Consider the following 26,904-nt stretch of genomic DNA (forward strand, 5'->3'; position numbering starts at 1 on the left):
CGTTTATATAAGTTTTTTCCCTGATTAAAGTGATCTCGTGATCGACAGAAGGAATCCAATCGATTCCTTTTGTCGCGCACTGTGCCGCAACTGGACGCACACGAAGACGCATGCGATGACGATCCGAATTTCACGCCCTTGTGCTGTGTCGGTCGCGTGCTGTCTCGGTCGCGTGCCGGTGTCGGTCCCCCGTCGGAACGGTAAAAGCCGTGAGTTTCGGGCGGAACGGTTCGGTATTTAAAACCATGTGCAGGAGTTCCTTGTTTGACTTCTCCAAGCTTAACACTAACATCTATTGGCGTTTCTGATGATTTGCAGTCGTTCAATTCAGCTTCTTTTAAAAGATCCAGAATATACTTCCGTTGGGTAACCACAGTGCCCTTCTTGGATCTTGCAACTTCCATTCCCAGAAAATATTTTAGTTGGCCCAAGTCTTTAATCTCAAATTCTTTTGCTAAGCTTTGCTTTAATCTGCTCATTTCTTCAGCGTCATCACCAGTCAATATTATATCGTCCACGTAAACAATCACCACTAAAATCTTGTTTTTGGTGGATCTTTTAATAAATAGAGTATGATCAGATTGACCCTGAATATATCCTTGACCTTTAACAAACCTTGTAAACCTGTCAAACCAAGCTCTGGGGACTGTTTGAGTCCATATATAGACTTTCTCAGGTTGCACACTTTACCCCCAAATTTCTCAGTGAATCCAGGTGGAGGTTCCATATAAACCTCCTCTTCTAGGTTCCCATTTAAGAATGCATTCTTCACATCTAGCTGATTCAATGGCCAATCAAGGTTAGCAGCTATAGATAAAAGTATTCGTACTGTGTTTAATTTAGCAACCAGAGAAAAAGTCTCAGAGTAGTCTACTCCATAAGTCTGAGTGAACCCTTTAGCTACCAGGCGGGCCTTGTACCTCTCCAAGGATCCATCTGAGTTGTATTTCACAGTAAATACCCACTTACAACCAACAACTGTCTTTCCATTAGGAAAATCCACTTTCTCCCAAGTAGAGTTCTTCTCCAAAGCTTTCATCTCTTCAGGAATAGCTTCTCTCCACTCAGGAACATTCAGGGCTTCCTGGATGCTGTTAGGAATGGATACACTAGACAATTGTGAAATAAATGTACAATAGGAAGGTGAAATATTTTCATACGACACAAAGTTTGACAGGGGATATTTTGTACAAGATCTAACACCTTTCCTAAGAGCAATGAGAAGATCCAGTTGACTAGAAAACTCAGGATTACCGGGAAAATTAGGTCCTTGTGAATCATGAATTTCATGATTGAACCTCTAATTGGATTCTTGAGGATTCTGGGAACTGGGGCCTTCCTTCTTCTTTGAATAGACCAGACCTTTATATCGTTTCCCATCCATTTCTGTTATTTCATATTGTTTATTTTGAGATGACATTATCACAGAGTGTTCTTGTTTGTTGATAGACTCAATATTTTCCCCATTTTCTACCTCTTTTAGTGATAGAGCATCATTAGGAACAAGTGCAAAGGTTAAGTCAGATTTATCAACACATTCATCTTCATTAGGTTTGTTCTCCCCTTGAAGATGAGTGTTTTGGTATGAAGTTCCCTCAAGAAAAGTGACATCCATAGAGACAAATATTTTTTTCGAAATTGGATCAAAGCATTTGTAACCCTTTTGATTGTTGGGGTATCCTACAAATATGCATTTATGTGCTTTTGGATCAAGTTTTGATTTTCTAGGATCAGAATTATGAACAAATGCAACACTTCCAAAAATTTTTAGAGGGATGTTTGTCACTAACCAAGAATTAGGAAAGCATTCTGTGAAAACCTGGATTGGACTTCTAAACGACAAATTTCGGGTTGACATTCGATTAATCAAATAGGTTGCTGTCAGAACTGCTTCTCCCCAAAGATACTTAGGAACCTTAGTTGTAAAACTTAAGGCTCTAGCAACTTCAAGGAGATGTTTGTTTTTCCTTTCAGCAATCCCATTTTGTTGGGGTGTATAATTACATGAACTTTGGTCCACAATTCCTTTCTCATCAAAAAATTTTTCCAACATATTGTTAAAGAATTCCATTCATTTATCACTTCGAAAAATTTTAATCTGGGTTTGAACCATGTTATAAAAATTTTTGAACATATTGCAGCCTCAGATTTTTCTTTTAGCAAAAAAACCCATGTGACCCTAGTATGATCGTCAATGAAAGTAATGTACCATCGTTTCCCAGAAAGAGTGGTAACCCTAGAAGGACCCCAAATATCACTATGAATCATAGTAAAAGGTGCTGATTTTTTGTATGGTTGAGGTTGAAAAATAGATCGATGATGTTTTGCTAATTCACAAAATTCACATTGAAAAATTGACTGCTCTTTATTAATAAATAGCTTGGGAACCAACAACTTTAAATATTGAAAACTAGGATGACCCAATCTATAATGCCATAACAAAATTTCACTATTATTTGGAACAGAAATAGAGTTGAAACAAGTTTTACGGTTTGACCCTTCATTAAAGAGGTAAAGTCCATCATCCTGTTTAGCATCCCCAATCATCTTCCTCGAGGTTAAATCCTGAAATTCACAATGCGAGAAACAAAAATTAGCTTTACAATTATGATCATGGGTGAATTTACTGATGGATAGAAGATTGTAGGAAAGGGTGAGAACATGTAGAACATCTTTCAATGTTATAGATTAAGAAATAGGTACTAGTTCTTTTCCTGCAACGCAAAAGAACCATATGCAATTTTGATTTTTTGATTCCCTGCACTTGGTGTATAAGAAGAGAAATATTGCGAAATACTAGTCATATGATCAGTAGCACCTGAATCTAAGATCCAGAAGCCATTTGATTTGGTACATGCAAGGGTACCGATGGGAACAATACCTGAATCAGCAAGGGCACATGAAGGATTAGAATTTCCTAAGGATTGGGACTGAAATAGTTTTTGTAAGTGCTCCATTTGTTCCTTAGTGAAGGGAAAAGATTATGAGGAAGATTGCTGCTTTGGATCAGAATGGTTCACATGAAGGGCACGACTTTCATGTGCTTCCCCTAACTTGTTATCACTGCCCTGTTTCTTCTTTCCATATGCTGGTTTTCCATGCAACTTCTAGCAGTTTTCACGTGTGTGCCACGGTTTTCTGCAATAGTCACACCAAGGCCTTTGCTTTTCTGCACCATGAACTGCAAGAGCGGATCCTTCCATTTCTGGTTTTGATTCAGGAATATTTTTTTAGCATCACATATCGTCTTGCTTCTTCCCTACGTACTTCTGAGAAAACTTCTCTTAGAGGAGGTAAAGGCTTTCGTCCCATAATACGCCCTCGAACCTCATCGAGTTCCTTGTTCAAAGCAGCCAGGAACACAAATACCCGACCTCTTTCTATTTTTTTTTATAGCGAGCACTATCATTTGGATTTTCCCAATCTTCTTCTTCAAACAAATCCAACTCCTGCCAAACAATCATCATTTCATTATAATAAGTTGTTACCTCACGATCTCCTTGCTCCATTTTCCACTGTCGAGTGTTTAATTCAAACAATTGAGAATGATTGTCCAAATCTGAATATGTTTCTCTAACAGCTTCCCACACATCTCGAGCTGTGGGTAGAAATATAAATGACTTTCCAATCACAGGATCCATAGAGTTTATTAACCAAGCAGTGACCATAGAATTTTGAGACCGCCACTGCTCGAATCTTGGATCCTTTGTGGTTGGAGGTTTGATTTCACCATTGAGATACCCAAGTTTTCCTTTGCCGTCTATTGCCAATCGTTCTGTCTGAGACCACTCAAGATAATTTTTTCCATTCAGTTTATGAAGAGTAATATGGAGAGATCCAGTAGAGTTGTCAAGAAGAAAACCCGCCATCGGTTGAGCATTTGCTTGGGCTTTTGCCTCCAAAGGCATCATCTCACTCCCAGCATCCGAAGATGTTGGACCAGAGCCAACCATGGCTGCCTTGAAATTCATCCTTACATCCTATTGCTTTGATACCATGCGGAATTGGATGAAGAGAAAAAGAACTTATCTTTTTCATTATTTTATAATTTACAAGAAGTCCAACTTAAATAGGAGGATGCAAGAGACATTAGAAAGAAAGATTACAAACAAAAGGAAAATACAAATCTCTCTTAATTACAGATTTAATTCCTTTCCTTCTGTGTCAATCTCTATTAATCACAGATTTAATTCCTTTCCTTCTATGTCAATCTCTCTTAATTATCAAATCAAATCAGATCGGAATATTCTTTAATGTTGTCAAATCAAATCAGAATATTCCTTAATAATGTCAACACTTTTCGGTTTTCAAGTCTGCATCTCAGAATGCTTTCTTTTCAGTCAGCTTTATTAGCAGGTTCTGTATATTGATACATAAAGCATCAATTCAATTTTCTGTAATTTCCTTCTCTTGCAGATTTTACTGAAATCTAATAGACTTAATGTCACTGAGGGTGAAAATCTTCAGAGAAAAATCTTGCACATAATGGAACTTTCAAAGGTCTGTCAGATACATATTGGTATATTAATCATGTGCAGTTATCATGTTTAAGTTTTGCTTATGATTGTTGTCAATTTGCAATTATAGGATGTGTTGTGCCCTTTTAACTGTTCGTTGCATCACCTATTTCATGATTATGCACTCTTCTATTAATTTCGTCATCTTACAGTGAGAAATATTAGTTCTTAAGCATTTTTTGCCAGTAGGGATGTAATGCAGTATGCAGTATATTTTTTATTTATGCTGTAAGCTTATTTATCAGATATAAAAATAATAGAAACATGTTGAAAATTCTTCAGAGGGTAATTGGCAACATACTGGGTACTCCCTAGATATATTTACCTTTCTTTGTTTGTATTAATTGAATTACGTTCCAGGGTTGGGACTCTGTTGAGACTATATTTGCAGCAGAAAAATTGGCTCTTACCCTCCGGTCTCTTGGAAATTTAAATGAAGCAGAGGAACTTTTAGAACGGTTATTTTCTTGTCAATTTTTTTTTTTACTTCATCCATATTGACTTGTATTGCAAAATTGAAAATCATTCATGCAGATGTCTTGCTGCTAAACAGAAGATACTTCATGAAAATCATCTTCAGGTCTAATATTTCCTAGTGTAAACTTATTTCATTGCTTATTGCCTCATAATACTGAATGCCTGTTCTGTCACTTTTTCTTTTTAGTTACATGGTAATGGTATGAGAAGGGGAGCCTTGGCACAACGGTAAAGTTGTTGCTTTGTGACCAAAAGGTCACGAGTTCGAATCCTGGAAACAACATCTTGCAAAACGCAGAGTAAGACTGCGTACAATGGATCCTTCCCCGGCATCCCGTATGACGGGAGTTTTGTGCACCGGCTGCCCTTTTTTTTTAGTTACCTGGTAATGGTATAACTGATAAATTAAACTATGTTTTGAGTGATCCATTTGTTATCAAATGTGCACACATTGATATCCAGCCTCTGTCCTCCACTTGTCTTTCTTGTCTTGTCCACCACTATCGCTCGAACTCTCCTGTTCAATTTACATTAACCTCTGATATCAAACTGTTCACTTGCAGTTCCATGCATACTTCAACTTAAGAATGAGGAACATGAACATTGACAGAGCTGGAAAATATTTAAAATGGTTGGATATGTTGTAAACATAAGAGATTGCATAGCTATGTTAACAAGGATTAGTCATTTACTGAGAGGAATCATTAAATATCTTTTCACCATTATCAATATTTTTACCAAATATTTACATAATGGGTTCAAAGTCTTCTTCTTTTAATTATTTCAAATATATTATCCAAACATTTCCCACTTTATGTGTGTTCTACAACAGGAAAATTTGTGCTCTGCAGGTTTATTATTATAGTGCCACCTGACACCATGTTGTATACTCAAATAGCAATAGACTCCATCAATGTGCTGTGCCTGTTCTAACTGATAGAAAACTGGTTGTTATGGATTTGCCCAATTGGTTTTGATGCCCATATTCTGCAATACACGAGAAGTTGGATTTGCTAATTTTATCAAATTGTGTTAGTTGTGCCAAATTATTGAAAGGAAGTTGTTGTATACTTTGTTCTATGCATATAACCTCAATTGATGCCGCTAAATATGTTATGTTTTGGACTTCTTGTGCCAAGTGGTACTTTTGATGCAGCATGGAAACACTGGTAAATAAAATTGATAATCACTAGGCTTATCTCAAACTCTCAGAACTTACGAAGTAATAAAATATTATGGATTGAAGAATGTAGTTTCAATGGGCTAACTCATAATCCAACCAAGTCATCTAAAATGGCTAACTTATCTCTAGAAATATTAACAAACCTTATAAAATTACAAATAACCTTTAAAATTAAACACAGACTTTTAAAAATTTAAAACTCTAAAATTTAAAACAACCCTAAATTGTATTGGCTCAACTGATACTTCATGTGCCCAAACCAAATTGTATTGGGTCAAGGATCAATACTTTAGATGGCTTGTATGTGAAAAGTATTTTCTTCCTATATTTTAGGTTGCTGTAAATATGCTTCACTTGGCACAATTAGCTAGGCTCAAATCCAGCAACCTGCAAAAGGTGAAAATTTCTGAAGCAAGGGAGGAACTAGACAAGGCCAAGCTACTTTTATATAGCTCAATCAGGTTCGTAATTCATGCTCTTATCTAATGTAAATTCATTTGGTTTTTTTTACAATTAAAGTTCCTCCTTCTTTGAGGTCAGGAACAAGGAAATATAGATTGCACCTTTTTCTAACTGCTAAAGTGTGCACTCTCTGTGTGGTAGCTGCAAATGGTCTCTCAATCAAGTTTAGCATTAGTAATGACAGCAGAAGGCCACATGTTCTTTACAGTTCATGCACAACTTAATTAATTGCTTTTTCCTTAGTAATAGAGTATCCATTAAATTTCTAATGGACGCTACTTGATATAGAATTCTTTGATAAACTTTTGAAGCAAGAACTATAACAAGATATTATTTTCTTATTGCACTATTCCACAATTGCAATTGTTTGAATATTGAACTTTGCACTGGTGGCTCAGCTAACTAATTGGTTAGGTGCCTAGCAATACTTTTTAACTAGGTAGACTATATGCACATCCCTTTGGTATTCCACATGCCCTCCTTATTTTTGAAGTATGACTAATCTTGTCAAATTTAATATAAGTTAATGCACATATTATGTTAATTCTACGGGTTTCAAGCTGGCGTATCCTTTGTGTGTATCATTCTATGGATTTCAGGCTAGTATATTCTCTCTGTATGTCATTCTGTGGATTTCAAATTGGTGTGTCTTCTCTCTATGTCTATCATTTTGTGAACATCAAGTTACATTTGCCCTCTTCTCTCTGCGTGTCATTCCGTTGACATTCAAATTGGAATATATTTATATCGAGCTAATCTCTATAGTATATTTGAATCAGCTTGGGGGTATTAAGGGTTATATGTAAATATGTTAGGATTAAAGGTTATTTAATATTTCTTGCTCATCAATAATATATAAAGGTAGGAAAACTCCCATATGGGATGAGGGCCATTCAACAGGCTAGGGTTTTTGGATGTTGCTGATGATGTTGAAGGGAACGGGAGAGAGGAGAGGGTGGTGGTCAACATGATCCCAATGGAACCTGCTGAGCTGTGGAGGCAGAGAGTGGAGAGGAAGGTAGAGGAAAGTTTCTTGTTGATGGAAGAACAACAATGGAAGAGGCAAGGGGATCTTGCTAGTAGAGAGAGCTGATATTTTTCTCAGGTTGACTGGTGGATTATTGGGAGAAGAGTGGCTGTGAGAGTGCTTGTGTGGAGGGCTCGATGGATGTGTCATGAGCACAATGTTGTGGCAAGTGCAAAAGCACGCTGAGAGAGCAGGTAGTGGGCGGTGGCGGACATGCGCTGCGAGTGTGATGGATGCATGCAACGAGTATAGAAGCTCATGAAAAGGGAGTTCATGCATAGGTTGCATGCTAATCTGGTTTATTTGAAGTGAAATGCAACAGTCCACAGAACACATTGCCTAGACTTGAGTGACAAAGCTGAGTGACGATCGATGCGGGAGAGAGTATTAAGGCGCCTCCTCTCTCTAGACCACTCTTTCTACTATAGAAGATATTACAAGTAACCCCCTTAATCATTACATATTTACATGTAACTCCTAAACAGGTATGAATAACCTAAGGTTGTTAAATGTTGTTTTGCTGCCTATTAAATTGGATCATATACTAATAGGAAACTTTATTCCTCATAACTCCAGCCTCCTAATTATATATATTATTGATCAGTAGGAACATTACATATACAATTTTATCTATTTACAACTTGGTCTATAACATCACTTCCACTCTCCCTCAATCTAGTTTGAATATACTATACTCATCCTATGGCAAATGTACTCACCCCTCAAGTCCTTTTAGAGATTCATTGTATCCCATAATGAAGTGAAGATTCATTTGATTGCAACTATGAAATAACGATCAATCTTTACCTTTGATGAAGCACTAAGTTTGAAGCTACGTGTATAGCAATTTGGTTGTCGTGATTGGTTCCCGTGATACAAATTTATTGACTTTGCAAGGGCATATCCTACCTTGGTTATTAGTTGTTTAACCCACATGAGATCACGTGTACTTTCGGCCATAGCCCTATATTTTGCCTTTGTACTTCATCTTGCTACAACTGTCTACTTCTACTTCTTGCTTTTCCAAGAAATAGAGTTACCAACCTTTTGAGAACATAATAGTCAAAAGTCAATAATCTATATGGAGGAAAGCATGACCGATCTAAATTTGAGTATCTTTCAATCTGTAGATGGACTCAATCAAAAACAAGATAGGTTTTCCCAAAGCACTTTTGAGCAAAGAATCCTCATAGCTGCTACCCAATAGCTATGCCATGGATTCACCTGAAACTAATCATCTTAACAACAAATGAGATGCTATGGTGACTATGAGGTAATTTAGTTTTCCTACCATCTTGTATTTTTCGGATCAGTTAGAAGCTCTTTGGCTTGTTAGTAATCTACATTAGGATCCATGAGAAAATCTATTGGTTCGGAAAAATACACCTAAGGTGGTGAAATGATGCATAGCTGCTCAGTAAGCTGGAACACATAGTAATACAACAACAAATGAACTATGAGCTCAAACTATTTGATGTCAACTATATGAATTCTATTCTGCTATAAACAACTAATTGGCGTTATCTACCATGAGCCCCAATAAATAACTCAATGCTAGTCTGTAGCTTGCATGAAAAAGAGATGCAAACTTACATTAGGCCTTGACAACTAGTGTAGAACTGCATCAACAATCTTACATTTTCAGCATGCAGAATATAAACTTTATTATGGTAACTTTCAATATATAAATTATGGAGTGCATCCTCAGAATCAGACTAAATACATTATATGTTTATATGCTGTGACATTTCTTTCACATTTTCTTTATTCCTGGATGAGTTTTTCGCTCATATTGGTTTAAGTCACTGATTCTTATTTTTTGTTTTCCCCTTAAGGATTGCAAAGGAAAATTTAGGCTTTACAGGTGTGTCTCAGAAGAATTTAAAAAATAGCACCTTAAATGAGAAGGATAAACACCTTGCGCTGATTACTTTGGTCAGTCTTTATCAGTCATTGTCTTACATTTTTTGTATATCATTAGTTAGATTGAATTGTATACAGTGCTTTCCAGATAATTAACTACATGCTATCTACCATTTGCAGTATGCTTTCCATGATTGTATAATGATGTATTATTTGGTATATTTTGGTTCCTCATTGCTTCTCTAGTTTTGATGCACAATTTCACTGATATTTTTGCCAGTAAAGTGTTTCTTTGGTAGTAAAATTTTTTGCTTGCATATCAAGTGACTATTATGAGGATCCAAATATACACTTGGTTAATATTTGTCATACAATGGTTGTAGAAAAATATAAAGCTTCATAACAATTATCCTTTCTATAATGTTCATATTCCATAGTTCAAGTTTATTTCTATTCTTACATAAATTGGCACGATAGTTTTGTGGGTATTCTGCAAGCTCAGATTTTTAAATCAAACTTACTAGAGGTAGAAGGGTACTATTGTAGAGACCATCCTTCTTACTATGAATGATTACAAATAATGAAGGTTCCAACTTCCAAGTTTATTTTGAATTTGATTTAATCTGTCCCCAACCAAAAATTGAGACAATGATTCAAGTCATTTGAAGTCTTGTCCAAGAGTTGGTGTTTAAATCAAGCTATGTTCTTTCATATTGTTTGTTAGAGTTATAGGAGTAGTTTAGTGCCATGTTTTAGTTATGGGGTATTATTTTGAGTTGCATGTAATAACAACAGTATAATGTCCCATTCCTCTCAATTGAGCATAGAGTGGTATCCTCCTATGACTAGGGTTCTCTCTCTATCCCCTTATGATAAGCCTTTCAAGTTTGATATGATGGTGTGGCAACCTCCTCTCTGTCACCACCATAAAACCTGTAGGGATACACAAGTAATATTAAATTAATTTATGAAGAATGAAGAATGAAGAATGAAGAACGAAGAACGGTTGCTATTCTAAAGAAACTTTTGCTTCTATTCTATTATTAAATGAATCATAAGATGCATTCCTTTTTTACTACCTTTTTTGTTTCATTCATTAAGCAAACTTATTTTGTTCATCAGTTTTTTGAATTTTTTTCTCATCGATTTTAATCTATCAATCCTACCAATTGATTACCAAATGCCTATGTTTTTGAAATGTTTGACTTCAATATCAGCATTGCCCCACTGCCTCATCCTTTGAAGATCTCTATCTTGATGATCATCATGAATAGTAATCCAATGGTTACTCTTTGCATATCAATCTAGAGCCTCACATGATTAAGTTCTTTACTAGTATCATGTCTTGGTCTTTATCATCCTCAACCTCAAGTGTAGTTAATTTTATTTTTCTGTCCTAGCTACCTTTTTTTGTTGTAAGATCATTCTTTAGTTATAAGGGAATGTTAAAGTCATGATTTTGAGTGTATCAATACACGTCAGCATGATCAAAACATATCTTTTCAACTATTGATTGGTACAAAGTGTGTCGGGATGGATACATGTTATTTTGCATTTGTGCTAACACAACTTTGATGGAATTGATCAAGACAAGGGTCGCTTCGATTGGTACCATCCAAATTTGGCCAAGACATGAAGATTGTCTTCTTGTATCTCATTTTTCTATTCTACTTTGCCAATTATGAAGAGGAGATAAAACATTGTAAAAACTGATGAAATGGGAAGCATCAACTAAAGCACTAACAACAACAAAGGATGATGTTGGGTCTTAGAAATCAAGATGTATATCCTGTACCTGTTTGTCATTTCTGCTAGTTAGGGTCCAACTTCAGTTGTTAATCAAAATATCTTTATATGGCTTGAGATTTCAAACCTTGTTGCTTTATAATTTATATCGTTAGATAAGCAAACTTTTTAAGTGGAAGAATATTATCAGATTATAACTCATTTGAGTTGATCTTGGCATATATGGTACTCCAACTGTACTGATTGGAACCTGAAACTTTAACATGAAATATTAGCTTAAACATTGGTTAAAACTATTGGAGTCAGTTATATGTTTAGGATATTAATAATATGTAATAGTTGTCTCTTGTTAACAACAATACAATATTTCATTCCTTTCAACTATTTTCATAGATCTCTTGATAGTTTCCTTAAAAAATTATATTTGGAAAATGCGAGCTCACATTTGTCCTTTAGAATGCTTAGTTGCTATCGTTTATTGGGCAACTCCAGACTAAATGAATCAGATACATGTTTGTTAACTGTACAGGTTTTTTTTCATAATAACAATCTTATTACTTTTAAGCATCTCATGCAATCATAAACTATTTCATATGTTTTACTGAGGCTTGGACAATACACTTATTGTGCAGTTACAGGCACTGGAATCTATTATTCCTTTGGAAGTCAAGAGACAAGAATTGGCTGAACCTGAGGTCTGTTTTCTAGTTATAGTCTTGTTATTTTGTTTATGATGTTTGTTGAACACTTTGTTCATTTTGTTGTTTTGCAGCGTAGTGTTAGATAAGATCCATGTAGTAGACCTCATATAGTTGGAACTCACAGCTTGTAATCTTCATCTAGTGTTAAATTTGACTCACTGACCATTTAACCCGAAAGCCTAAACTATTACAAAGAGCACAATCTAAACTGACACTCTTAGGATTCCCCCTCACATTGTATGGAATTGTTGTAATCATCCAGTGTTAAATTTGACTCACTGACCATTTGCCCCCAAAACATAAACCATGGATTGAAATTTTGTGCCATGTTGCTTGGCACTAGTGAAAATTTCTGTTGTGCGTATACATCAACACACAAAATTAGGCAGAATAGGAGCGATTTTGACTAACACCCTGGGCAGCATGGGAGGATTTCACATACCAATTATAGGAAGAAGAGAAGAAACATAAATATTGACTGAAGATTGAAGGAAATGACATATTAGTAAGGAATTTAGAGGCATGGAGGCAGTGACAACGAAATATGAATTTTTTATTGGTGGATTTTAATAAGCTTGGAGAATCAAGTAATTACAAAATCTTCTCACTAGAGTTCTCGAGTCTCGTCAACATCATGATTTGTCGTTGTTTGTGTCGCGGTCGTGACATTGGGTCTATGTGTCTGCATCGGCATCTTCATCGGGAGTGAGGAGAGGTTTTTAAAGTTATATAATATATAATAGTAGTTGGTCCAGATACTATTTCTAGGGTTGTAAACGAGCCAAACCGAGCCAAACTTTGTGGTGTTCAAGTTTGTTTGATAAGGTAACCAAGCCGAGTCTAAAATGAACCAAATCGTTGAAATGATTGTTCAAGGTTGGCTTAGTTTCATTTTAATGAGCTTGGTTTGTTTAAATGTTATTGAGCTCTCAATTCAAGCTTGTTTGATTGGTTACAACTTTACATTTTAAGATTGTTTGGTTGGTTACTGAGTTTGATAATTGAAACACCCCTAGTTTTTTTTCTTTTTTTAATAATAATACATAAGCTGTGGACGCCACATACTCATACTTCCATAGCGGTTATTGGTTCAAATAAAATTACATAAATGACTTGAAGAAAAATAAGCATAGCTAAATGCGGAATTAATCTAGAAGGCCTTCGGGTTATACTGTCGTTGTTCCGAGTTGGCTCACTAGTCGACGCCTCCTACCTTATTGGTTTCGTTGTCTGAAAAAAAAGAACCAAGTCTGTGAGTCGAGAGACTCAGCATATTCAAAACTATGTTAAGCAGTAGTTAGTATCTATATTCTAGTGTATTAGGGGAGACCACATTCAAGGTAACTTGGGATCTCTCTACTATCATACTATGAACATTTGCACAGGCAGTGACATAAGTGTGACAACATAGAGGTAAGCATGGTAGATGAACTAAGCATAATGATAGACTTGATCGCGAGCATGTCCATAGACATAGGCATAAGAATAACATGAACATAGTCATAAACATCAGCCCTAAACATAGACGGAAGTGTAAATATAAACATAAACATAAACGTAAGTATAGACATAAACATGAATATGACTTGAACATACTTGCATGCGTACTTATAAACATATCGTTAGGGTAGCCTAGTTGCACTTAGCAGTACCTTAACATAAGTTGTTGATCAGACAATTACCCTAGCGCTAAGTTGGTAGAGGTCCGAACTTAGGACCAGAGTCCTCCTTTATTCTGGCGCGCTCACCGGGCTTAGGTCCCCGGATCATACCACCATTCCAGAACATATCTTGGTTGATTTTGGCGCGCTCACCGGGCTTAGGTCCCTGGATCATACCACAATCCCAGAACATATCTTGTTTAATTCTGGCGCGCTCACCGGGCTTCGGCCCCCGATCATACCACCATCCCAGAACATATCATGTTTGATTCTGGCGCGCTCACCAGGCGTAGGTCCCCAGATCATACCACCATCCTAGAACATGATTTGACAAGCTCCCCAGGCTTAGGTCCCCGGTTCATGACTTAACTCATAACAAGATTTGGTACGCTTTCCCGGGCTTAGATCCCCGAGTATAACTAACCACATTTATCTCATAAGCATAGATATAAGATTAAACATAAACATAATCATGATCAAGGTATAGGCATGAATATAAATATGTAAACGTAAGCAGGTTCATTTCAGGAGCAATTAAAGTTATCATGCTGGGGAGAGGAAGCATAGGACTAACTATACTAAATTCAAACCTTTTCTAAACTAGCAACCGGAAGTCACATGTAGGATATAAAATTGATGACAAGCAAGAAGAAAACATAAGCCTGCCTAACTAGGAATCCAAAAGTACATGTTGCATGTAAAGTTAGCATGATGACAAGCAAGAAGAAACATAAACTTTCCTAAATTAGAAATTCTAAAAATACATGTAGCATGTACAGTTAACATGATATCAAGCAAGAAGAAACATAAATTCTCCTAATTTAGAAAATTCGAAAATACATGTAACATATAAAGTTACCTTGATGACAAACAAGAGGGAAACATAGGCTTGCCTAAACTAGAATTTCCAAAAATTACATGCAGCATGTAAGGTTACCATGATATCATGCAAGAAGAAAACATAAGCTTTCCTAAATTGGAAATCCGAAAATACATGTAGCTTATAAAGTTACCTTGATGACAAACAAGAAGGAAACATAAGCTTGCCTAAACTAGAATTTCCAAAAATACATGTAGCATGTAAAGTTACCATGATATCAAGCAAGAAGAAAGCATAAGCTTTCCTAAATTGGAAATCCGAAAATACATGTAGTATATAAAGTTACCTTGATGACAAACAAGAAGGAAACATAAGCTTGCCTAAACTAAAATTTCCAAAATCCAAACCCACACAAGACATAGAAACTCAACTAGAGCAGAAGCACAATTGACAACATGCTTAAATTGTATGGCCGAAACATGATATCCTTACCAAGAGATCAAACCAAAACCTTTCAAGCTTCCAAGGTTCGAAACTACCCAAGGCATAGGAACTAACCTAAGGCACCAACATAATTGAAAACATGCTAAATTTGTGTGGCCGAAACATGACATCCTTATCCAGAAAATAAACCAAAACCCTTCAAGCTTCCAAAAATCCGAAACCATACAAGGCATGTAAACTAAACTAAGGCACTAACATAATTGAAAACATGCTAGACTTGTATGGCCGAAACATGACATCCTTAACAAGGAAACAACCAACACCTTACAAGCTTCAAAAATCCAAAACACACAAGACATAGAAACTAAACTAAAACAATAACATGGTTGAGAACATGCCTTACTTAGCTATTACTCCTTGTCTTCCCTTGAAACTCTAGTACCGGCGGAGAAACAAAGGGTGGGAGAAATCTCCTTAGGGTCGGCAACAATGAATAGAACACGTTGGGTTCTAGGTGAGGGTTTTTATAGAAAGTGGAGGCTTTAATTTTATCTAAATTCTATCAACTATGCCATATAAATCTTATTATATGTATACCAAGCTGTCAATTTGATATTGGATAAAATTTCCTATATATATCCATATCTATATCGTATATACATAGTAATATTTAATTCACATATTAAAATTTATAATACGAAGGGGAGCCTTGGCGCAACGGTAAAGTTGTTGTCATGTGACCAAAAGATCACGGTTCGAATCCTGGAAACAGCCTCTTGCAAAAAGCAAGGTAAGGCTGCGTACAATGGATCCTTCCCTGGGAGTCCGGGACCCCGCATGGCGGGAGCTTCGTGCACCGGGCTGTCCTTTTTATTAAAATTTATAATACATACATTTCTTATATAATTTATATTACATATTACATACACACAATTATAAAAGATATATATGATACTATAGTTTACACGTTTCTAACTATATAATCCCTATTGTATATTTTATATCATATAAAATATTTTATTTCTATATCCATCTTTGAAAATTTCTACATACTAAGTTTTATCCCTAAATGGTAAGTCCTTTAATTCCTATATATATTTTATATAAAACCTCATACTAAGTTTTTATCTCTATCCTTTATCCATATCATAATTATATAATTTTCCATATATGCATATATAATTTGTATGTGATGAAATCTTGAAATTCTTAGTTATTATCTACAACATATTTCATTGGTTAGGTGTTTACACATGAGGCATATAAGTTGACGTATAAATTCATATGCTTTTATTTACTTTCTAGTTAGATTTCCTAAATGATAAGTCCTATATATTATTCTTATAGATCTTGATACTAAGTCTAAATAGAAACCTATATCCATGGTTATATAATTCCATGTACTAATTCCATATTTATATAAATCCATGTATATATCACCCATACATGATAATATTTTTAATTCATATTAGAGTTTCTTAATACTAAATCATTAATTTGATATTAAATCAAATTATATATTTCCATATATATATCATGTATACATAATAATTAACATATTAGAGTTTTCTAAATATACACGTTCCATTAAATTTACATTATATATATAATATGTCATTAATATTAGTCATTAATTTGATATTGAATCAAATTTCCTATATCTATCTTATAATTTCCATATTTCCATTATTTATGCTGTATACTTTATATTTCCTATATTATTTATATGGATCAAATTTTCCTATATATATATCCATATATACACATAGTAATATAATTCTCATATTAAATATTTTAGTTATTATCTACGCGTTTCTTATATACATATTATATTACATTATACATATTATATTACATATTACATTACACGTTTATAATTCCTATATACCTATATTATATTATAATTTCTTATTTACACGTTTCTAACCATATATTTATATCATATATTTTATATTATACCTAATATATTATTTATATTTTATTTCTATATTTACTACATGTTACATACATAACATATTAATTCTATATATATATTCCTTATTCTTATATTTTATATTATATAATATATCCTATTATTTCCTTAATTGATTAATCCAAATTCTATAATTATATGTTAACTTAATTAATTTAAATCTATAAATAAATTTTTAATTAAATTGAATGAACCCTCTTAATTAACCATTGGTTTGCGAATATTACAATAATATTGTTTGTTTATTTTGAAGCTTTCTTTATTTAGTATGTTGATAAGAATTTTATTGATGAACATGGTTCCTGAATATTGTTCACGAACATTGCTCATGAACGTTGTTCACAAACATTAACTAAATACATATGTGTTCAAGCTTGTTCATTTAGTTTAATGAGTTGTTCAAGTTTGTTTATTTAATTGATCTTTTGTGTATTAAACGAACATAAACAAACTCTTATCAAACTGAACACTAAGCTTCTTCACAAACATTCAGTTCATTTACAACTTTAGTATAAGAGTTTTATTCAATGTTCTAAAAAGCACGAAGCATGACGAAGCGCCGAGTCCAAGCTTCAAGCTTTATAAGCTTAAACAAGCTTTGGACGATTTTAAGCGTAAAAAAGCATTTTTTTTTTATTTTTAAATAAAATTTAATTATATTAAACAAATAAATAGATCAAATAATGCTTAAACATGATAACTTTAAGGTTCATGCATAAATTTCTCACATTTTTAGAAAGGCAAAAGTCACAAAGTTTATAATATCTAGTAGTTTTCAGTTTCACAATAAAAAAAACATAAAAAACTAGATATTATCTAATTCCTTGTCTGATTCTAATTTGATCTCCTCATCTTCATTCATCTCATCTTCCGTATTATCTGATACAAACTCATTTTCATCGGGCTCCCCTATAATATTAGCATTAGTGTCTCTTGTTGGCTATAAAGTGTCAATCTCCACCTCAACTTCATCATCACAACTCTCAACTATCCAAGATTGTGCCTTGCTACCATCACATGCAAGTAAAGTCTCTAATTTATCCTTCCCCTTCTTCTTGTTCATCAATCTTGCATTAAATTGGACATAAACTAGATTATTCATCCTTGTAGCATCTAGTCTATTCCTTTTCTTGGTGTGTATCTAGATAAGAAAAAAATAAAAAAGTTAAGAGTAATTTATAAATTATTATACAACTATCAAATTAAAATATAACAAGGCAATTAACAATATTTTACCCCTTCAAAGACACTCCAATTTCTTTCACGGTGAACTAGTAGTTAAGTCAAGGATCCTCTTTGCCATCACTTCTAAATTTGGTGTCTCATTGCCATAAAAATCTCACCAACTTACTGGAAAATATTGAAAAAGAGACAAAATATGATAACAATAATATATTAATATGAAAGGAAATCAAGAATAATGTCAGCATACCTGGATTGTAATTTTGATCATTAATATGACATCCACTTGTTGCTAGTTTCTTCCCAAGAGCACCTTCTTTTTTAGTGTACTTTTGCAATTCAATATTTATCACATGATGTTGCATTTCAGCTTCGGGAAAGAACTTTTCAACACAAACAATCATATTATCCGTTATCAAAGGATCATCTTTTATACTTTGATTCTTGAAAAAGTAATATGGATTCAGAAGATAAGTTGTGGTATGTTGCATTTGATTCTTGAAGAAGTAATATGGAATCAATAATGTTTAAAATCGGCAAATAATCATTCTCTTTCTTGAATGTTTTTCGAATTTCCTCTTTTGCATTCAATATCTCTCCATACACAAAACCCATGGATGGTTTCTCCTCTCCATCAACAAGTCTAAGAACTTTTACCGGAGTGAATATCCACAAGCACAAATCCATCGAGTTCCAAAAATCATTTGGAACAACAACATCAAAAGCCTCTTTTCCCTTTTTACTCCTAGACTATTTAGTGTTAGCCCATTCATTGCTAGTCATCATATTTCTCAATTCTTGCTTCTTGTCTAGCAAACTTTGTAATGATAGGAAAGACCTTGCAAATTTAGTGACTACTGGCCTAACTATCTCCCTTTTTGTAAACTTTCTCATCAATGCCAAAGTCTTGTGGTGTGCATAAATGAAAATAGTGAAAGACTGCCTTTTTGATCACTCCATTAACTTAGAAAATGAGGAAGAAATAATTTCCTATACAAAAGAATATGTACACGACTCTCTTGTTTATAGAGAGAATTTACAATAGAAAGGAAACTAAGGAAAAGGAAATTAAATAATAAGGAAACTAATTAAAGCTAATAATTGACAAATGATCCTTTACTATTTTTCCTAATTTGTAGATCTTTGATTTTAATGATGACAGGATTTCCCAACACTCCCCCTCAAGCTGGTTTGTAGATATCTTCCATAGCCAGCTTGCTAGTTAGCTTATCAAATTGTTTCTTGTGTAATCCCTTCATTAATACATCAGCTAATTGTTCATTTGTTGGAAGATATGTCGTGCATATTATTCCAGTGTTGATTTTTCCCTTGATGAAATGTTTATCCACCTCTATATGCTTTGTGCGATCATGAAGAACAGGATTATGAGCTATGGAAATAGCAGCTTTGTTGTCACAATAAACCTTTATAGGAGTTGAGTAAGAAAGCTTCAATTCCTCAAGAATTCTTTTGATCCACATTACCTCACAGATTCCATGGGCAACAGCTCTGAATTCTACTTCAGCACTACTTCTGGCTACCACATTTTGTTTTTTACTTCGCCACGTAACTAGGTTCCCACCAACAAAGGAACAGTAGCCTGATGTTGATCTCCTATCCATAACACTCCCTGCCTAGTCTGTATCTGTGTAGACTTCGACTTGAAGATGTCCATGTTTCTTGAATAATAAACCTCTTCATGGAGTTCCTTTCAAATATCTTAATATCCTATAGACAGCCTCGAAATGTTCTGCTCCTAGTGAGTGCATGAACTAACTTACCATGCTAACTGCGAAAGCGATATCAGGCCGTGTATGAGACAAGTAAATTAATTTTTCTACAAGTCTTTGATAAAGGTCCTTGTTCTTTACTTCTTCATCCTTAGCAGCTTGTAACTTCAAGTTAGGCTCAATTGGAGTCTCAACCATTTTACACCCAGCAAACCTATTTCTCCAAGGAGATTAAGAATATATTTTCTTTGATTAACAAATATACCTTCTTTGGACCTTGCAAATTCCATTCTGAGGAAATACTTGAGGGCTCCTAGATCTTAAATTTGAAACTCTTTTGCGAGTCTCCTCTTTAGGTCTGCTAATTCTGTTTCATCATCACCGGTTAAGATAATGTCATCAACGTAAACAATTAAAACAACAACTTTACCCCTTTTTGAATGTTTATAAAAAATTGTGTGATCTACTTGACTCTGCAAAAAATCATAACTAATAACAACCTTTCTAAAGCGTTCAAACCATGTTCTTGGTGACTGTTTGAGTCCATATAATGTCTTGTTTAATTTGCATTATTTTTCATTGCCAAGTCCCTTCTCAAATCATGGCGGTAGACTCATGAACACCTCTTCTAGATCACCATTGAGAAATGTGTTTTTAATGTCAAGTTGATGTAGAGGCCAATCTGAATTTACTGCAAGAGATAACAGAATTTTGATAGAGTTTATCTTAGCAACTGGAGCAAAGGTCTCTTGATAGTCAATCTCATAAGTTTGAGTGAAGCTTTTAGCCACTAGTCTAGCCTTGTACCTTTCAATGCTTCCATCAGTTTTACATTTTATTGTAAACACCCATTTACACCCAACTCGTTTCTTGCCTTTGGGTAGATCAACTATCTCCCAAGTGCCACTTCTCCTTAAAGCATTCATCTCTTCCATGACTGCTAAATTCCAACTTGGATCATCCAACGCTTCTTGTATATTCCTTGGAACAAACAAGTGTGAAATCCTAGAAGTGAAAGCTTTATGGTTTTTTTAACAGTCTTTGGTAGGAAAGATAATTTGCAATAGGATGATTAGTGCAATTTCGAACACCTTTTCTAATTGCAATAGGAACATCAAGATCGGGAATAGTAGGTGAAGAATTAGACACAATAAGAGGAATCAAAGCTGGACTTATGATAGGGCTACCATGAAATTTCGAAGCCAGAGCTCGATTTTTCAGACAGGTGTTGTGCAGGCTTGACATTTGAGTCTTTATTCCTCAGATGAAATCTCTTCCTAGTATAAACTTGAAGCTCAAAAGTCAGATCACGACGATCAGTTTGTAGTATTTCTCCCCTCTATCGAGAGTTTCCAACACTAGGCACTAGAGGTGGGTGATTATTTTCAAGATTGTCGGGAAAAATGATATTGGGAAGTGGGTTAGAAATGTCCAAAAAATTATCTTTTTCTTCACCTGTCGTCTCCTGTAGAGAATTTTTAGAAAAATAGGGTTTTGTTTCTAAAAAGGGCACATCCATGCTCACAAATTTTTTTTTTATTTGAGTATCGAAACACTTATACCCCTTTTTGTTTGACGAGTAACCCAAGAATACACATTTATAGTACGTCGTTCAAGTTTTGAACGAAATTGACATGGAACATGAATATAGATAGTACATCCAAAAATTTTGACAAACAAATCAGAAAACAATATAATTTCAGGAAAAAACTTTTTAAGACAATCAAGAGGTGTTTTGTACTCTAACACCTTAGTAGGCATCCTATTTATCAAATAAGAGGTTGTTAAAATTGCTTCACCCCATAAATACTTAGGAACATTCATATAAAATATTATGGCATGTGCTACTTCAACTAAATGTTTATTTTTTTGTTCTACAATGTCATTTTGTTAAGGGGTATCTTGGCAAGTGAATTGATGAAAAAAACCTTTTTCATTCAAAAAATCACCCAAGTGCTCATTAAAATATTTTGTTCCATTGTCAGAATGTAAAATACAAATTTTGATTTGAAATTAGTTTTCAATCAGTGTAAAAATTTTGAATAAATTTCTCACTTCCGATTTTTTATTCTTTAGATAAATCCAGCATAAACGTGTATGGTCATCAATAAATGTTACAAATCATTTTTTTCATAAAGAGTAGTAATTTTAGATGGGCCCCAAACATCACTATGAATCAAGTAAAAATGTTTGGAGGCCTGATAATTTTTTGACAAATAAGTTGAACGATGAAATTTTGCAAAAAAACAAGTTTCACAATGTAAAGAAGAACAATCAATGCCTTTAAATAATTCTGAAAATAAGGTTTTTAGATAAAGAAAGCTAGGATGTCCTAGTCTATAGTATCATAGCATTATTTTATCTCGAACTGAGTTTGAACTAATATTGTTAAGGCTCTGAGCTTTTTTATTACTAATAGGTATTTTATCCAAGTAGTAGAGACCTTCAATCATCCTAGCACGCCCAATCATCATCCCCGAGTTCTGGTCCTGAAATTCACAATGTGATTCAAAAAATATAATACAACAATTAGAATCTTTAGATAGTTTACTAATAGACGAAATGTTGCAGGCTAATTTAGGAACATGAAGAACAGAATTAAGATTAAATTGTTCGGTCAGTTTGATAAGTTCTTTTCCTGCAATAGGTGAAAAACTACCATCGGCAATTCTAATTTTCTCATTTCCAGAACAAGGGGAATAAGTATCAAATAGGTGAGAGCAACTAGACATGTGGTATGTGACTCCAGAATCTATAATCCACGGAGAGGAGTTTAAACAAGAGAGAGCTTTAGACATGTGGAGAGCTTTAGGATTACTACCTATTTGTGCCAAGGAAACACTAGGAATACGAGATAAGAAGTTGGATTTTATCAGCTTCAAGAGTTGATCCATCTGCTCTTTGTTGAAGGGGCCTGAGTCGGCTTCATTTGCAGTAGGAATTCCACGATTCTTCTCTCCTTGCTTGCTATTTTAGTTGGTAGGTTTGCCATGAATTTTCGAACATGTCTCATGTTTATGGCGAGGCTTGTTGCAGAAATCTCACCAAACCCGTGGCTTATCATCAGACCTGCGCTGGTAATTTGCAGCATTAGTAAATAAGGCAGAATTTTCAATTGATTCACTGGTACTCCTTTTTCCGAGCATGACATTCCTTTGGCTTTCTTCTCTTTTGACTTCGGCAATTACTTCACCAATGGATGGGAGAGGAAGTCTCCCAATAATCCTTCCTCGTACTTCATCAAATTCGATGTTGAGACCAGTAAGAAATTTGTAAATACGACCGTCTTCCATGGTTTTCTCATGGTGGTTGCAGTCATCAGGTGATTTCCATTCGTATTTGCTGAAGAGGTCAAGATCTTGCCATAATCTTTTCAATGAATTAAAATATTTTGTGACAAAATCATCTCCTTGACGCATTTCCTCCAACTTTAAAGTTAATTCAAAAACCTGAGATTGGTTACCCAGGTCAAAATACATCTGACTAACATTATCCCACAGCTCTTTTACAGTAGGATAACACATATAATTGGTACTTATATCCTCCTCCATGGAGTTGACTAGCCATGTTATAATCATGGAGTTTTCAGCATCCCATATGGCATACAGCGGATCATTAAGAGCAGGAGTCTTCTTGTCACCTATGATATAACTGATTTTTCTTTGCCCACGGATATACATTCGGACAGATTGCGACTACCGGAGGAAGTTGTCACCATTTAGGCGGATGCTGGTGATCTGGACTAAATGAGAGTTGGAATGGTGTTGCAGGGTCTCAAAAGGTTTTACCATAGTGGCAGGGATTGTAGTGGTTTCGGACGTGACTTCTGACATAGCTCTGATACCAACTTAGAAAATGAGGAAGAAATAATTTCTTATACAAAAGAATAGATACACGACTCTCTTGTTTATAGAGAGAATTTACAATAGAAAGGAAACTAATGAAAATGAAATTAAATAATAAGGAAACTAATTAAAGCTAATTAAAGCTTATAATTGACAAATGATCATTTCCTATTTTTCCTGAATTTGTGTATCTTTGATTTTAATGATGACAGGATTTCCCAACACATTAAATATAGGAAGTTTAGAAATTCCTTCAAGCATAAGATTTATTGTGTGAGTGGCGCATGATGTCCAAAATATATTGGGTTTTTCTAATGCTAAAAATTTTGCGGCTGCCATATTATTTGAAGCATTGTCAGTCACAATTTGAACCACGTTTTGAGGCCCAACCTCAACAATACATGCATTAATAATCAAATATGTATTGGGCAGTGTGAGCATCATTTGAAGCTTCCTTCGATGAAATAAAAGTGGTACCCAACTTACAATTCACACACAAATTCATGATGCTTCTTCTTTTCCTATCACTCCAAGCATCTGTCATAATAGAACAACCATTATTTTTCCATTCTTCTTCTTGCTTTTTTAGAGTTTCTTTTGTTCTCTCTACCTTTCCTTTTAAAAGTGGCTCTCGTAGTTGGTATTGAGGAGGAGGGATATAACCTGGACGATATTGTCCTAAAACCTCAACAAATATTTTAAAACTATCATGCTCAATTGCATGGAAAGGAAATCCAGCTTCATACACCCATCTTGCTAAATATTGATGGACTTCAAGTAATCTTTTCTTAGCAATTGCATCATTAATATTTTGTTGCCTCATTTTCTTACTTGCACTCATAGAAGCATCATCTACTTTAATTGACTTTGCAAATTGGTCAATGGGTCCTACATTGATGGACCTTTTCCTGCTTTCTTTCTCAATGATAGCTATTTCATCATTTTCCTCCTCACGAGAATTCAAAGTCATAACCACGTCATCCATTATCTTAGATTGATTCAATACCTTCTCTAGCTTCTTAGACTTGTTCTCCTCAAGTGTCGAACTATATTTTTCTTTTTGTTCTTTGGTTGCCCTTCCATATGATTTCACACATTTTCCTTTAATTCCCGAAATATGGATTTTGTGCCTATATATTCCACCCTTTGTAACTTTACCACATAAAATACATTTAACAGAGTTAAGATTTTTTGGATCTATAAACACAGTCGTCTCTCATCCAACATTCTCGGACTCTTTTTTCAATTCGCTGTCTTTAGAATTAGAGTTAGATGCCATCGAAGAATCATTTTGTTCCATTGATCCCTACGAAATACAAGTCCAATTGATCATCTGCTCACAATCCAAATTTCTCCAAATAAAAGACAATTAACACGAATTAAAATTAAAGTACATAAAAAAAATACTTCATTTACAGATCATGTACCAGAAAACACTAAGCAGAATCTTGATTAATCTAACAAAAAGAAAACCAGAGCAACTACCTACTAGTTTACTACAAGCCCTCTGCTGGCTGCTTCAACAAAAAGGATTGCATGATCTGGATTTGTCCTGATAATTGGTAAAACCAGAGATGGCCATGAATTCTAAAACTTTGTTAGGTGATTGCATTTTATTTCGTTTGAAAAAATTCCACCCTCATGCTTGCAACAATATACCTAAAATTCACAGCCTCAAAGAACCTATAATCAGCAAGAACAACAAAGCATTATGGCTTCTTTGTCTCGAGAGGGAATACCTATAGCTTACAAGGTTTATGACTACATAAAGGTCCCGATCAGACAGACAATCTTACTTCCTTTCCAGATCAGAATGAGGAACTAGTTCTTCAAAGGCAGAGCACTAACCGGAACTCAAATTAGATTTACTCGATTCTAGAACAGCCATCCCAAGCTCACCTCTTACCCTTTTTCGGAATTTCCAAACTAAAAAATAAGTTCTCTATGAAAATACACATCGAATCAGATAGCAAAGAGTGGTGATCGAATCGATCCTGCTTTCGAGCGAGTTCAATAAATTGTCGAGGAGACTAACCGTGTAGAGAAGTAGAGAATGGACAGGAAACAAGAAGACGAGACCGAATAGAAACTGTCGCCCCTGCCGCCGTCATCACCACCCCACTGTCGATTTGCTTGCAAAATTTGAAGTCGATGACAAGTTGTAATACTTTCTGATCGTTGGCAGATTATGGGGTTTTCTCTTGAGAGTTAAGAGACGATCGCTTTTTATCTCTTGGTTTTCTCCAAATTTTTATTCTTATGTTCTTTAAAAATTTACAAATCAATTAAAATTATAATAAAAAATCACACTTAAGCGCTATTAAGCACACTTAATCATGCTTAATTCGATCAAACGTACTTTGACTGCTTTTTCTCCGCTTTTGGCTAAAGAGAAGCTTTTCTTCCTCGCTTCGTACTTTAGCGTGCTTAATGACGTTTTTTAGAACACTGGTTTTATTAATGAACATTGTTCACGAATGTTGTTTACAAACATTAGCGAACTGAACACATATGTGTTCAAATTTGTTCGTTTAGTTTAACAAGTTATTCAAGCTTGTTTATTTAATTGATCTTGTGTGTATTGAACAAGGGGAGCCTTGGTGCAATGGTAAAGGTGTTGCTTTGTGACCAAAAGGTCACGGGTTCTAATCCTGGAAACAGCCTCTTGCAAAAAGCAGGGTAAGGCTACGTACAATGGATCCTTTCCCGGGACCCCGCATAGCGGGAGCTTCGTGCACCGGGCTGCCCTTTGTGTGTATTGAACGAACATAAACAAGCTCTTATCAAGCCGAACACCAAACTTGTTCACGAATGATCAATTACAGAATTGTGCACAACCTTACCTTGCATTTCAAGATGTTGCTTCCATGACTCGAATCCATTTCACATGGTAGCAATTTTATTGTTGAACTAAGATGACATGATACGATATTGAAATTGTATCATCCCATTTAGTGACCGAAACTCAACAAAATTCAAGATTCCAAATCTTTTGCCTAAATTATTAACAAAGAGCTCATTCTAGACTTGTATTCTTAGCACTTTCTCTCAATCATGTGGGAAAGCAAACTAGAAAACCCAAGCCTTACATGGTCTTTCTTAAAAGCTTCAAACGCTTGACCTCCTACTTTGTTAAGAAGCTGAGTCATGACTCACAAACAATCTAATCTTAACTGACCATTGGGTTGTGCAAAGTTATATCACTGGTTGTGTCCAGAATTTTTGAATGACTTTGTATAACATCTAATGTAATATTCTTTGATCTTCCTATATA

At 34.7% G+C, this 26,904-nt stretch overlaps 1 protein-coding gene across 3 annotated transcripts in view; it reads left to right on the top strand.

Annotated features, from left to right (window-relative positions):
• The window catches only part of LOC122047508 (kinesin light chain 3-like), a 62,342-nt gene that overhangs the window by 32,418 nt on the left and 3,020 nt on the right, over nucleotides 1–26,904 (top strand). For all 3 annotated transcript variants that reach the window (XR_006130549.1, XM_042608855.1, XM_042608856.1), the window contains 6 exons: nucleotides 4,417–4,500; nucleotides 4,878–4,975; nucleotides 5,052–5,097; nucleotides 6,511–6,638; nucleotides 9,502–9,601; nucleotides 11,908–11,970. Coding sequence is in view for 2 of the 3 variants with exons in the window: in XM_042608855.1 (XP_042464789.1) it covers nucleotides 4,417–4,500; nucleotides 4,878–4,975; nucleotides 5,052–5,097; nucleotides 6,511–6,638; nucleotides 9,502–9,601; nucleotides 11,908–11,970 (519 nt within the window). In the remaining variant the exon portion in view is untranslated. The remainder of the gene's footprint in view (nucleotides 1–4,416; nucleotides 4,501–4,877; nucleotides 4,976–5,051; nucleotides 5,098–6,510; nucleotides 6,639–9,501; nucleotides 9,602–11,907; nucleotides 11,971–26,904) is intronic.

The sequence above is a fragment of the Zingiber officinale genome, chromosome 2B (genome assembly GCF_018446385.1).
Source record: "Zingiber officinale cultivar Zhangliang chromosome 2B, Zo_v1.1, whole genome shotgun sequence".
NCBI lineage: Eukaryota > Viridiplantae > Streptophyta > Magnoliopsida > Zingiberales > Zingiberaceae > Zingiber > Zingiber officinale.